The sequence below is a fragment of the Ambystoma mexicanum genome, chromosome 7q, assembly GCF_040938575.1.
Source record: "Ambystoma mexicanum isolate Mex_15411 chromosome 7q, UKY_AmexF1_1, whole genome shotgun sequence".
Taxonomy (NCBI): domain Eukaryota; kingdom Metazoa; phylum Chordata; class Amphibia; order Caudata; family Ambystomatidae; genus Ambystoma; species Ambystoma mexicanum.
Window position 1 is genome coordinate 750,568,031 of NC_090941.1, and position 12,278 is coordinate 750,580,308.

Genomic DNA, 12,278 nt, shown 5'->3' on the forward strand with positions numbered 1-12,278 from the left:
CTGTTTATCTCCTTTTATGATCTTCAGGTGGCGCGGATATAAAAGCATGTAGCGAATCCCACTGGCCCTCAGGGTCGGCTTGACCTCGTCAAAATCCTGCCACTGAGTTTGTACCTGTTTCGTATAGTCTGTAAATAGGAGGGCAGACCCCTGACCTGCCGGTATGGGACCCCATAGGCCTTTCCCGATGTACCCAATCTGCTGCTCCAGCGCTGTTCTGGAGCCCTACGCTGCTTGGGGCACCTCCACTATCCGCATCTCCAGGCGTGTGGACTGGTCTTCCTTTTCCTCCGGGGGGGTGGGGAGCCCTTTGTCGTCGAGATATGTGGGCACGCTGCTGCTGTTGAGAGAGTTCATCCTGGCTGCCTGGCTTTACCCCCCATTGTCGGTTCTCCCTTGCCTCAAGAGAAGAGGGGTGCAAGAGGTTTGTGTGCTTGGGACAATCCGGGTGTACCTCCCCGGGTGCCACAGTAGATTCTGCTGCTCTGTCACCTCTTCTTTATGCAGAGTCTGAGCCCTCGAGGGCCGGTGGGGTCTCTCCCAGAGCCTACCCCCACAAAAGTGAAGTCGTGTCGGGAGAGAAGTGGGACCCCCTGATGGCGTAAGGTGTTCGCCACCGCTCATATCTGGTTGCCTTGTATCCTGGTGCCAGCGATGGCTTACCCACGTGTGCCTTCCCACACGTGGGTTGTTCTCCTTGCTTGGCTCCTCAAGGCTTATGTCCAGCAGCCCAGTGATCCTTCAGCTACATGGGCTTTCCCCTAACCACTCCTACTTCACACTAGTGCACAGCATCACTAGATTATGGGGTCCTTCAATGTATTTATGTTCCCTCTACAGGGCAACCAGGTGGCACACTGATCTCTGAAGCGCATGGCCCTGTCCCTCAGCTGTGTGTCTCTTCTAGAGAGCCTCTAGGCAGCGCTCCCCCACTCTGCCACCTTCCCCCATTGCCAGTCTCCCTGCTCATTGCTGTGCATCTTCTAGTGCGCCGGGTCACGGCCAGACACCCGTGCCCAGACGATGGAAGGGTCGCCTCCCGGTATTGCAGCGCTGTACTTTTGCTAGACCCTCACTGCACTCTCCGCTCGCTTGTGATCGCTGCTCTACCGGTGCCAGCCATGGCTCCCTGTTCAGAGCAGGGTTCTTTTAGCTAACCCTGACTTGGGGACCTGGGGCGTTTTGTGCTGCCTGCTAATTTCAGGCTCTCATTGCCTTCCACCTTGTGGCCTCTGCCGGTCGGGCTCCTCCTCCTCCTCCTGCAGCAGCGGTTCACCCGTCGAGCGCTCAGCCCCGTTCTGGGCAACGCCGCAGGGCCGCCCAAGGCGAGACAGGGTAACTGATGTTACCATACAGCAGGCCAGGAGAGGGGCAGCCCCCACCCCCATGCCTGCTCCTCTCCCCCATAGCTACGGAGACACGCAGTCTCTGCCACTCAAAGCCAAGGAAGGGTGAGGTGTGAACAATCACCTCACCCTTCCGCTAAGCAACAAGGTGCTAAGCACCAGGAAAAACCAACAGGCAGGCAGGGCTCAGGCTCAAAGACCTGCACCCCCTCAGAGGGCCAGATAGTCGGCTATCCGGCCTGGAGGCTGGAGCACAGCTCCCACCACTATGCACATCAAAGACCCAGGGCTCCCCTGGGTCTTATAAATAAGAGCTGCATGCTCGAAGAGCTGCATGCTCTAAGAAAACACAATCTGTTTGTGGACCCTGAACGGCGACCCAAACAAACAGGAGGTTCGCTGTTCACTCAGCGTCTTCCACTCTTTGCTTCTTTTGCAATCTTTTGAAGTTCACTGCACCTGCAGTGTCTTTCTACCTCTTTGAACATTGTACTGTTCAGAACTTTGCAGCCCGGGAGCGAGCAGCGAAAACTGAACAAACAGAAGGAAATCCCCAGGGACGCGCCGTGCGGCATAAGGACTCCTGCACAGCTGATCGAGGGAAGGACAAACAAACAAAGAAGCCCAGCGTGCGCACGGCAGTCAATTGCAGCTTGCAGGTGAGCCGTTACGCCGGGTTGCGAGGGAAAATGAATACTATTGTTTCAACGCGTGTGCTAATATAAACATCCCGAGTTCGCCGGCAAGAAACTGATCCTTTCAGCTGTCGCAGAGCGCGCACAGTGTCAATTACAGAAAAGAATGTAACAAACGCTACTCGCAGGCCGCGGGGAAACTTAACTTCTAAAACCTCACACAAGAGACTGGATCAGGAGAGAAAGGGGGGCCCTGGGTAATAATAAGCAGCGCATAGATGCATAGGCTTCATAGCACTATTATTAATTCCTGACTAGGGTCCATGCCAACAACAGGTATAATTTTACCCACACTGACCCCGTTTTTAACTTACACAAATTGACTAGCATTGGAAAGTGACCTGGGCAATAATAAGCAGCACTCAGACACCAGACAATGTTTATTAACAAGTGATAATGCATGATTGAAGTGCAAATAAGCAACATAACATATTTTATGCTACCATAGACTTTGAGCTCAGGCACAAACAAATGCTTTTTGCCACTAGAGACATTATGACAGTGAGCTCAAAGGACAAGCAGGGGCAACACAGAGGCCCGGGAGCAACCCAGCTCTGGGGGCTGAAGGCAATTGGCCAGAAAATAAGCCTTGTAACTGTTGTACAACACCTGACAGCTACCCAACACGAGCAGCAGCATAGCAATTTTGTGGAAATCCACAAATACAACAGTCCAGTCATTCAAGCAATTTTTTTTCCCTTGTGTCAAAAACAGGCTAAAGAATCATAGGTCCCAAACGAAAATCGCAGGAACCCCTAACACCGGCACAAGAACCCAAGTCACCTCACCTACTAGCAGCCATTGAGGCGGCGGAACACTATGGTTGGGCATGGGTCAGAGAAAATATGTATAGCCTACCAAAGGAAGGGGCACCCATACCACCCAGTCAAGAAGATGACACAACACCATCACAGAAAAGAAGGGCAACAGAAGGGGCAAGAAAAGGTAACAAAAAACTTGCAAGGCTATGCGATAACATGAGTGAAAGGCAGAAATTATTGCTCGAAATCGGGGGAAAACAACTACCCCCCACAGGAGGGAACGGGCCCATAAACCCCATCATTCATCTAGAACCTGACAGCACCATGACCCTCCCGCCCCACCAGTAACCACTCCAGCAACACCGGCCCCAACAACACCAAGCCCACAGGCACCAGCAACACCAGCTGTAACCACCACAATCACGCCATCAGTGGCAACACCAGACCCAACGGGTGCTTTAAAAGCATGGGCAACCCCCAATACAAACACTCTTGAGCAGACGGGGAAAGCAGCAGCAACCCAACAGACATGGTAATGATCAGCAATGCCCAATTAGATTTAAAATTGAAATCCTTCCAGACAGAAATACTAAATGGATACAAAAGATGCCTAGCATGGAACATCGAAATTCAATCAAAGAGGCCATATGGGCCATCAAAATATTTTCACTTATAGAAGCCCAACGCAAAGGAAAAGATGCATTTAGGGATCCTAAAAAGATAGAAGAGAAAGCCATAGCCAGAAACGCCCACAAACAGAATTGGGGCAACTGGCTGCAATCCTTTGCCATATTAATAACCATATATGAGGAGAAATTCCCCAGGGATGGCAGGAAGCTATGTGCATACATGGACAAAATCAGAGAAGTAAAAATCGCCCAAAAAGGAAAGACTTGGTTAGCATACAATATTGGATTCAGGAGAAGCATGTCAGAGAGGCCAGCCATAGAGTGGGGACGAGGTACAAAATGACTTGTACATGAACGCCGAACCTCCATCAGAGGAGGAGGCCAACCATGCGACACCCAAAAATATCCCAGATTCCCAGATCATGATGAGCACAAAAAGGGGGAACAGCCCTTTTGGAAGAACCAGCCATGGGCGGCTAAGTCTAATGCCCACAAACAGAACAAAAACCACTCCTCCAAAGCCAACATCCCATGCAGGAATTTTGGTAAAAACCAATGCACCTGGAGGAAGGAATGCTGGTACAAACACACGTGCACAAACTGCAACGGCGACCATGCAGCAAGCAACTGCACCAGACTTCCAGCCAAGAATACAAAAGACTAGTGCCAACCCAACAGTTGGTACCAGGCAGAACCCCCATCAACCCAAACAATTTTAGTGAAGCACTCCTGAATTACCCAGACAGAGAGACCAGCGAGGCAATCCGACAAGGTTTCACCAAGGGCTTCATCATCCCTTTCAAGGGCACCGGGACACAGAAAATCCCCAGAAACCTGAAGTCAGCCAGAGACAACCTACAAATAGTAGAGAACAAAATCAAGAAGGAATTACTTCTAGGCAGGATCGCAGGCCCCTGGGACTCCATGCCCCTCAAGGAGTACATAATATCCCCATTAGGACTGGTCCTTAAAAAAGAACTTGGGGCGGGGGGATCTGGGGGCGGGGGGATTTGGGGAGGGGGCGGGGGGGAAATGAGTCTAATTCACTACTTGTCCTACCCCAAGGGCCAATCTCTGAATGACGGCATTCCACACACAGTATCTGCGGTATCCTACACACACTTCCAAGAAGCGGTAAGACTCATACAGGAATGTGGCAGGAACGCACTGATGGCCAAACTGGACGTTGAATTGGCTTTCAGATTGCCAGTCCACCCAGACTAACAATGGCTAGGGTTCACTTTTAAGAACAAATTCTATGTAGACCGATGCCTCCTCATGGGATGCGCAGTATCATGCACCCTATTTGAGCAATTCAGCTCTTTTTTCCAATGGACATTCCAGAAACAGAGACCAGGGGCCAAAATAGTACACTACCTTGATGATTTCATGGTGATAGGACCAGCAAAATCCGAAGAATGCAGTAGAGCCCTGGCTAATTTGGAAGGAATGGCCTCACAGTGGGGCTTCCCCCTGGCAGCAGAAAAAACGACCAAACCTGCCACCAACCTAATCTTTCTAGGGATAGAAATAGACTCCGCTAGGGACCTGTGCAGAATACCAAAAGCAAAAATAGCAGAACTCCTGGAAAAAAATACAAGACCTGGCAACTAAAGATAAGGCCACAGTAAAAGAAATTCAGTCACTGGCAGGAAGTCTCAATTTCGCAGCTTGAATCATCCCTCAAGGAAGGGTTTTCTCCAGAAGTCTGGAACTAAAAATCAAAACGTACACCAAACCCCACCTGCACATAGGCTAGGCAAGGAGGTCCAACAGGATCTGGAAATATGGGGGAATTTCCTCCAAAATTTCAACAGAACCACAATTTGGTAAACGCCATTGAATACATGGGCTAAAAGGGACCTTTTTACTGATGCAGCCAGAAGCAAGGGGTTTGGAGCCATACTAGATTCAGAATGGGTGGCAGGACACTGGCCTGAATCATGGCAATCAGCAGGGTGGACAAAAAACATCACCCTCCTAGAAATATTTCCCATCTGGCTAACATTACACATCTGGGGCAGACAGCTAGCTAACACGGAACTCTTGGTCTGGTGCGACAACATGGACGTAGTAGGCAGAAGATCTACCAAATGCCATTTAGTTCTGAAAGTACTACCAGCCATTACAGCAGTCACACTACAAGAAAACATTGTGGTAAAAGCGAATCACATCTCAGGGGCAGATAACATTGCAGATGCCTTATCTCGCTTTCAGTGGCCAAGATTCCGGGAGCTAGCACCACACACCCAAGAACAGATGACACCGATACCAGCAGAATGCTGGTCAATAATGGGAATACAAAAATAACGGCATCAGCGCCAGTGCCAGAGAGCCCAGGTCGGGATGCCTAACAAGAAACAGGCACCTCAAAAACGGGTGCCAGCAGCATGCTGCCCACAGACAACACGAACCCTGCCACGGGGTTCCTAACAGAAATGTCAGGAAAAGCACTGGGAAACACCACCGCAGCTCAGTACAGTAAGTGTTTGCAAACAGTATTTAAAGCCACAGGTTTAAACTATGTAGAATTAATAACGATTAAAGACATAGAAATATTTTTTAAATGGGCGCATGAGCAGGGTTTTAAGAAAGATTGGGGAAAAATGCACCTAGTAGCAATTTCATGTTTCTCAAAGATACGGGGTGACTCAGATCCCACACAAAACACTCTCATTTCATACGCCATGAAAGACTGGGGCAGATTAGAGGGACCCCAAGTAGACACCCGCCGCCCCCTAGATTTCAGCAAGCTAGTAAAAATTGCGGAACAGCTGGAGGCCATATGCTGGCACCCATATGAGATCATACTATTAAAAGCAGCATTCTTTCTGGCATACTTTGGGGCGTTCCGAGTGGGAGAACTCGTCTCCTCCAGCACCAAGGCTAACAACGGGCTAGGCGTCATGGAGGTCAGGGTCAGACAGAACAGCGTCAGCATAGACATAAAACAGTCCAAAACAGGTGCCAAAAGAACTATAAACATTGGTTGCATTGACAATGCAGCAAACTGCCCAGTGTGCATCACCAACCTTTTTTACACACAAAGGCCCAGAGTAGGGGGGGTGGGGTTCTTAATCCATAAGGATGCCTCGGCACTAAGCCGCTATCCATTTAAAGGGGTGCTGATGAAAGCAATCAGCAAAGCAGGATGGGACCCCAAGGGCTTTGACACCCACTCCTTTAGAATAGGTGCGGCCACCTCAGCATGGCAGGGAGGCCTGGAACCACAACAGTTAAAAAAACATAGGGGGATGGAAGTCAGATTGCTACAAAAGATACATCAGACCACAGCTGATATACCCCCCCCCTTTCTTTCCTCTTTCCCCACCCTACAGAAACAGCAGACGAAGAGAGGATCGCACTCCGATCAGCATGGATATTCGGGCACCCGTTTGTCTTCAGGACAGGCCGATGGGCAGAAGAAACCAAAGAAAGGCCACCCTTTGGGAACACCATTGCTTCCTGGTGGGGTTACAGAGGCCTCCACTGGGCCGACATCCACGAAACACTAGCAAAGCTGGTCGCATACAGAGACCCACCAGAATTCTTGATAATACACCTGGGGGCAATGACCTAGTGTCCACAGGAAGGAGAACTTTATTCGAAGAAATCTGCTCCTCCCTAACAGGCATTGCACACAACTGGAGGGAAACAGTAATATACTTATCGGCCATCCTACCCAGAAAGAAATGGCAGGGGGCCAATTGTTACAAATCAGTAGACATTTCTAGAAGAAAAATCAACAGGGGGCTAGAGAAATTCTGTACAGCAAGAGGCCTGGGCTTCATAAAGCACCCGGCCATTACCCTGGGTGATCCGGATCTTTTTCACAAAGACTGCACCCATTTATCAGACCAAGGTATGGAACATTTCTTTTGAGAAATTTCAGCAAACCTAGCCTCCAGGGGTTGTCACTAGGAGATACTTTCGGGGAACACGGTCAGCCAGCAACCTTGCCCCGTGTGTGGCGGCACGGGGCCAGAGGGGGTAACCTCAGGACTCGGTGCCCAAAAGTATGATACTATCATGATATGTGATTATTGCACAATAAAATTCTAAGGCCTTTTATTGCCAACACTTGACAAAATGTGTTTGAGCAAATTATTTACTGGTGAGAGTAAGGGGTCGGATAACACAAGTTGCATGCATATGGGTTCAGCAGTTACTGCCCGGCAGTGTTATTCTATGGGCTGCAGCACTTCTGCTGACCCGAGCGCCGGTCTGCTGCTCCCCTCCCTAGGGGGCTGTCTGGCTGGTCCGTGCGCCCACCCCTCCTCTTCATTCGCACCTTTTTCACTCAGCAGCTCTCCTCACCCCTGGCTTAGTCGAGAGACCGCTCTGCCTACCGTAAATTACTCCAGCACTTCCCATCACGTTGCGGTGGCGTCTACTTTGAACGCCCTCCACACTACAGGATCAAAAGCAAGATAATTCGACGGGCGCCCACAGGAGCACTGAGGGCTCACGTTCCTCGCCTGTTGGCCACACCCCCACCATCTATTAACTTTATGTATTAAACCCACTCATTGTGAATTGAGTGCTCTCTGAATTGTTTGCCACCTGTTTGATTCTATATACACCGTTGTGACCAAATGTTTTGATATTTGTTACATTTATTTTGTTTTTGTGAGACACAATTTTTTGTTGTTTTATTATTGGGGATATGGCAATATGGGGAACATCAACGGGAGCGTGACGAGTCAAGCTGGTTTTGACTTTCCACATCCGCTGAAATTCATGGGCTTTGTTGTGTTAAATCTGCACAACTTGACTGCACCGTAAGTAAGGTTTCAAAGGAGGAAAAGACAAGTTTTATTTTCTCAGCAAATGTCGAGCAATGGGATTGTTGGCCTCAAGAACCTGTTTTCGTTAACAAGCAGAGGCTGAAATCATTTACCTAGTATCAAGTCTGGGAATTATATCCTGCTGTGAAAAAGGACATTTGAAGACTGAGAGCCAGTGAAGTATAAACTGTGCCATACAGAAGCCTTGCTGAGGCTAACATGCAAAGCCTCCCCTTTTCCCCTTTTTAGTTAGGTGTTTTCTAAAGTGGCAGGGCCAGTTAGTTGGATAGGATTTGGATTAAAAAGGACTTTATTTTGGACTATAAAATTTTTTAGCTTTTGTTTTGTTAGTTAGGGAACTTCCCTAATAGAAATACGGCAAGTTAGGTGTTTTTATCTTTTTATTTTGAACACCCCTTGAACCTTGAACAAGTGTCCGAGTTCTTCTTCTGGCTAGCCACAACATCTTCTCATTAAGGCACATATCGGATTAAACCTATCCTTGTGGGTACACTTAATACTGTCAGCTCAATTGGTTATAGGTGCACCATGAAAGAAAGGGTGATCCCTGAAACCTTTAATGTAAGACCAGATAACCTCTGACATCCAGGCCCTTGAAATAGGAAGATTATCCATAGTAATCGCAAATAATGTGTTGCAACATTGCTCTCTGTGGTAGATTGTTTGGGTTCAATAATTAGTATATATCTTTTAATGACTTTTGGATTGTTGGTTGTATATAGTTAATGATTTTAGTATATAACAGAACTGGCGGTGTTAGGAGCCATACGTGTGACATCTATTATCTGGCATTGTGTTCCTAACATACACTGATGGCTGGTAGGTGGTTCAGCAGGGAGCAAGTGGGTCCCTGGTTTAATGATTAGAATGGAGAAGCATTTAAGGAAGCGTTGCTTTGCTGTATCTGAATATGGCAACATGCTTGCCTTTCTGTGAGGCATGTGTGGTCGCCCCAACTGGTTATTGATGACTAATTTGGAGGCCTTGTGTTAGAAGAGAGTAGAATCTGAATTGCTCTTAATGCGTCTGTAAATGTGGTGACTTTTTCATGAAAGTAATCCTTTAACTTTAGGAGCAGAAATTGTTTTAAACATGCAAGTGGATTGTGAAGGTATATAACATTTTAAATAACTTTGTTTCTAATGCAGGATACTTGCAGCAGGAAAAGCTTGCTTCTACGTGCAGTGCATTTATAGCAGAAAGTCCAGACCTGAAAGAATATGCAGAGCACTATACAGATGAAGGATTTGTGCCTGGTTGTTTACTGGTAATGCTGTTTTCATGAATGAATATCATATTTGCAAAATGTTGTTTTGCTGATTTTAGCCAGCATGGTTAATTTGCTTGAAGGCATTTGTATTCTACCTTTTTATGAATGCACAGTGTGGACATTAATTTTTTAAACTGTTTTTAAAAAAAACAAACATTTTTCTTTTTGTTTCACAAATCAAACCATATAAGAGGAGCGTGTTATGTATGGTAAATACTTAGTACCAATGTCTTGACAGCCTACTGTAACAAAACGAGAGGCATTACAACAGCATATTTCATAGTTTGACATTTCAAGGATTGGTCGTTTAGCCAATGCTTGTAGCCTAAAGAGGCATGGTAAGCTTGACCGCTACCTGTATCTACCTTTGAACCCAACCAGAGACATACAACCTAACTCTGCGTTTGGAAATGTGTTCAAAAGAGCAATGGGACCGAAGTTTGTTAAAGCACAATGAGCGTAATGGACAAAATGTGTGCATTTTATGTAGCAGTTAGAATTGTAGCATGCTATGTACTAGCTCTTCCCCAGATGTAGCTCCTGTTTCATGCTTTCGTTACAGCCACCAGTCCAGTCATTCAACTTTCCTGTGTACGCTGGTGTCCTTGAGTGTTTTTGTTCATGTATAGCGGAGTTGGTACAAGTCTAGTAGAATCTCTGATCCAGCAATATGGCCTGGGTTTTACCATCATGTCTTGCTCATTGCAGGCCGACCGATTTTATTATCTTTTTTAAAAAGAAAATATATATTTTTTATTTTTCAGCCTTTTGTTATGTTAAGGTATTGGGCCCTTCTGCCATACCAGCTACCAGAATTAATAAAACAACTTTGTTTAATGAAGAATTTGATGGTTTAGAATACGTTGTGAGTTAAAATATTAAAATTAAGTAAAAAGACACTTCATGACTTTCCAATGGTGGGGATTAAATGATGATTCCGATTCTTCAGATGATCCTGCACATTGGTCTTGTTCCTTACTTGCCAGGTCGTGTAGGTAGTCACAGAGGGCAGCCCAGATATCCTTGGGGCGACTCATCGGGAGGAGAGTGGCGTACAGTTCTTCCATATCGTTGGCCCATATAATGCTTGATATCACGATGCTGGCTGTGGGAGTTAAATTTCCATCTGCGTAAAATACAATGTTTAGCCAGTAAAAAACCTAGCTTTAGAAGTCTACAAGGGACAATGGATATTTTACCCATGACTCGAAACATGCATGTGCACAGGACCGCTACAACATGAACGCCAGTGTTCTCTGACGGATTTGTACACATCTCAGCCAAAAGCTTCTTTGCTGTGAGCAGGCCCATAGCATATGCATTAGATCTGCATTAGGGGCTCGACATCTGGGACAGAGGCACTTGAGTCTGGCATTGGACACTGCGAGTGGTGTGTTCCGTTGCACTAGCCCATACAAGTCCTTTTCGCTGCAGAATTGATTATATGTGTTAAACATGTGTGGGGGTAGGTTCTAATGGAAATGAAGGCACTTAAGCGATTGCTGCAAACGCTGATAATTCAGTACCTGGAATCCCCTTCCCCGATTCTAGTTTGAACACTGTTCCAGTCGATTAAGCAGCCCTCTAGAAACATATCTCCCATTGTGGGAAACTGTGCAGTGTGAAGGCATCGTGAAGCGAGACACAGACAACAGACTTAAGATTTAAATAAAAGATGTTTATTAACTAAAATGTCAGGGTGGTAGAAGGCCCAACTTGCCCTATGCGAAGGTGGGATTTCCCTACCTGAATGAAACTAAGGAAAGTCTGAGTCAAAGAGTTCAACTTCAAAGTCTGTCTGTGTCCAAAACCTATGCTTTCCCTCACAATTAAAGCTAACCAGTGTGTAGGGATGTCAATATACATAGAAGTGGGGATCAACACAAAGTTCTGAGGTACTTCCAGCTCTTAGCTTCCTTTTCAGCTCCACTTCCCCAAGTTCATAAATGTTCCACAAAAGTCTCAGAATGACCTCTATCCTACTCAAGGTGATACAGTTCCATACAATCCTCGGGGCTTCCTTCCCCAGGTTCCAAGCAGCACAGTTCCAAAGAAAAGGGCCTTGAGGCTTCCTTCTCAAGACAATGGGTGTAATCCCTGAGGGCTCCCTTCCCCAAGACTTCAGCTCTGCCAGTTATACTTATTTCAGTCTTTCAAGCAAAAGATTTAACACAACACAAGGTCAGCTTGACCATGTTCCTGGATTGCCTCATGCACTTATAGGCAATGTCCCTTCTTGGTTTATTCCACAATTTGTTTTGATTCTCACAGTTCAAGGCTCACTGGTCTAGGCGCAGTTGTCAGACCACACGGTCCACCGATCACAGGTTGCGTAACCAGGATCCCCCACTTTGCCTCTTGCTTCTCTGGCTTCTCCTTGGTAGCCTCCTGGCTCTGCCAGAGTATGTCACACACCTCTTGCCGGTCTTTCGCCTTGCTGCAGTGCAACTGCTCATAATGTTCATTTCATGTTGGTCTTACTCCTGTCCCACCTTTCTACGGCATTCTTTGAGTCCCAGCTGTAAATGGAAAGGAATCTTTCACAAGTAAATACAAAAACATTAAAAAAGAAGTCACTTAAAAAAAGAAAAGGAAAAGTTGCACACATTTTCCTCACATTTATCCCATCAGTTGTACACAATTTCATCAAAAATATCATGAAAATGAAAGAATATAGCTTTTTAAGAAAAGAGGAAAAAAAACAACTACCTAAAAGTCAATCTTTCTATTTCTTTGTTTCTTTCCCCACTCTACCTAGCTTCTCCAGGA

General features: G+C 46.6%; 1 protein-coding gene across 2 annotated transcripts in view; it reads left to right on the forward strand.

The window, feature by feature from the left end:
* The window catches only part of NPAT (nuclear protein, coactivator of histone transcription), a 1,036,854-nt gene that overhangs the window by 80,024 nt on the left and 944,552 nt on the right, over positions 1-12,278 (forward strand). For both annotated transcript variants that reach the window (XM_069640444.1, XM_069640445.1), the window contains exon 2: positions 9,388-9,506. In XM_069640444.1, the coding sequence (XP_069496545.1) occupies positions 9,388-9,506 (119 nt within the window). The remainder of the gene's footprint in view (positions 1-9,387; positions 9,507-12,278) is intronic.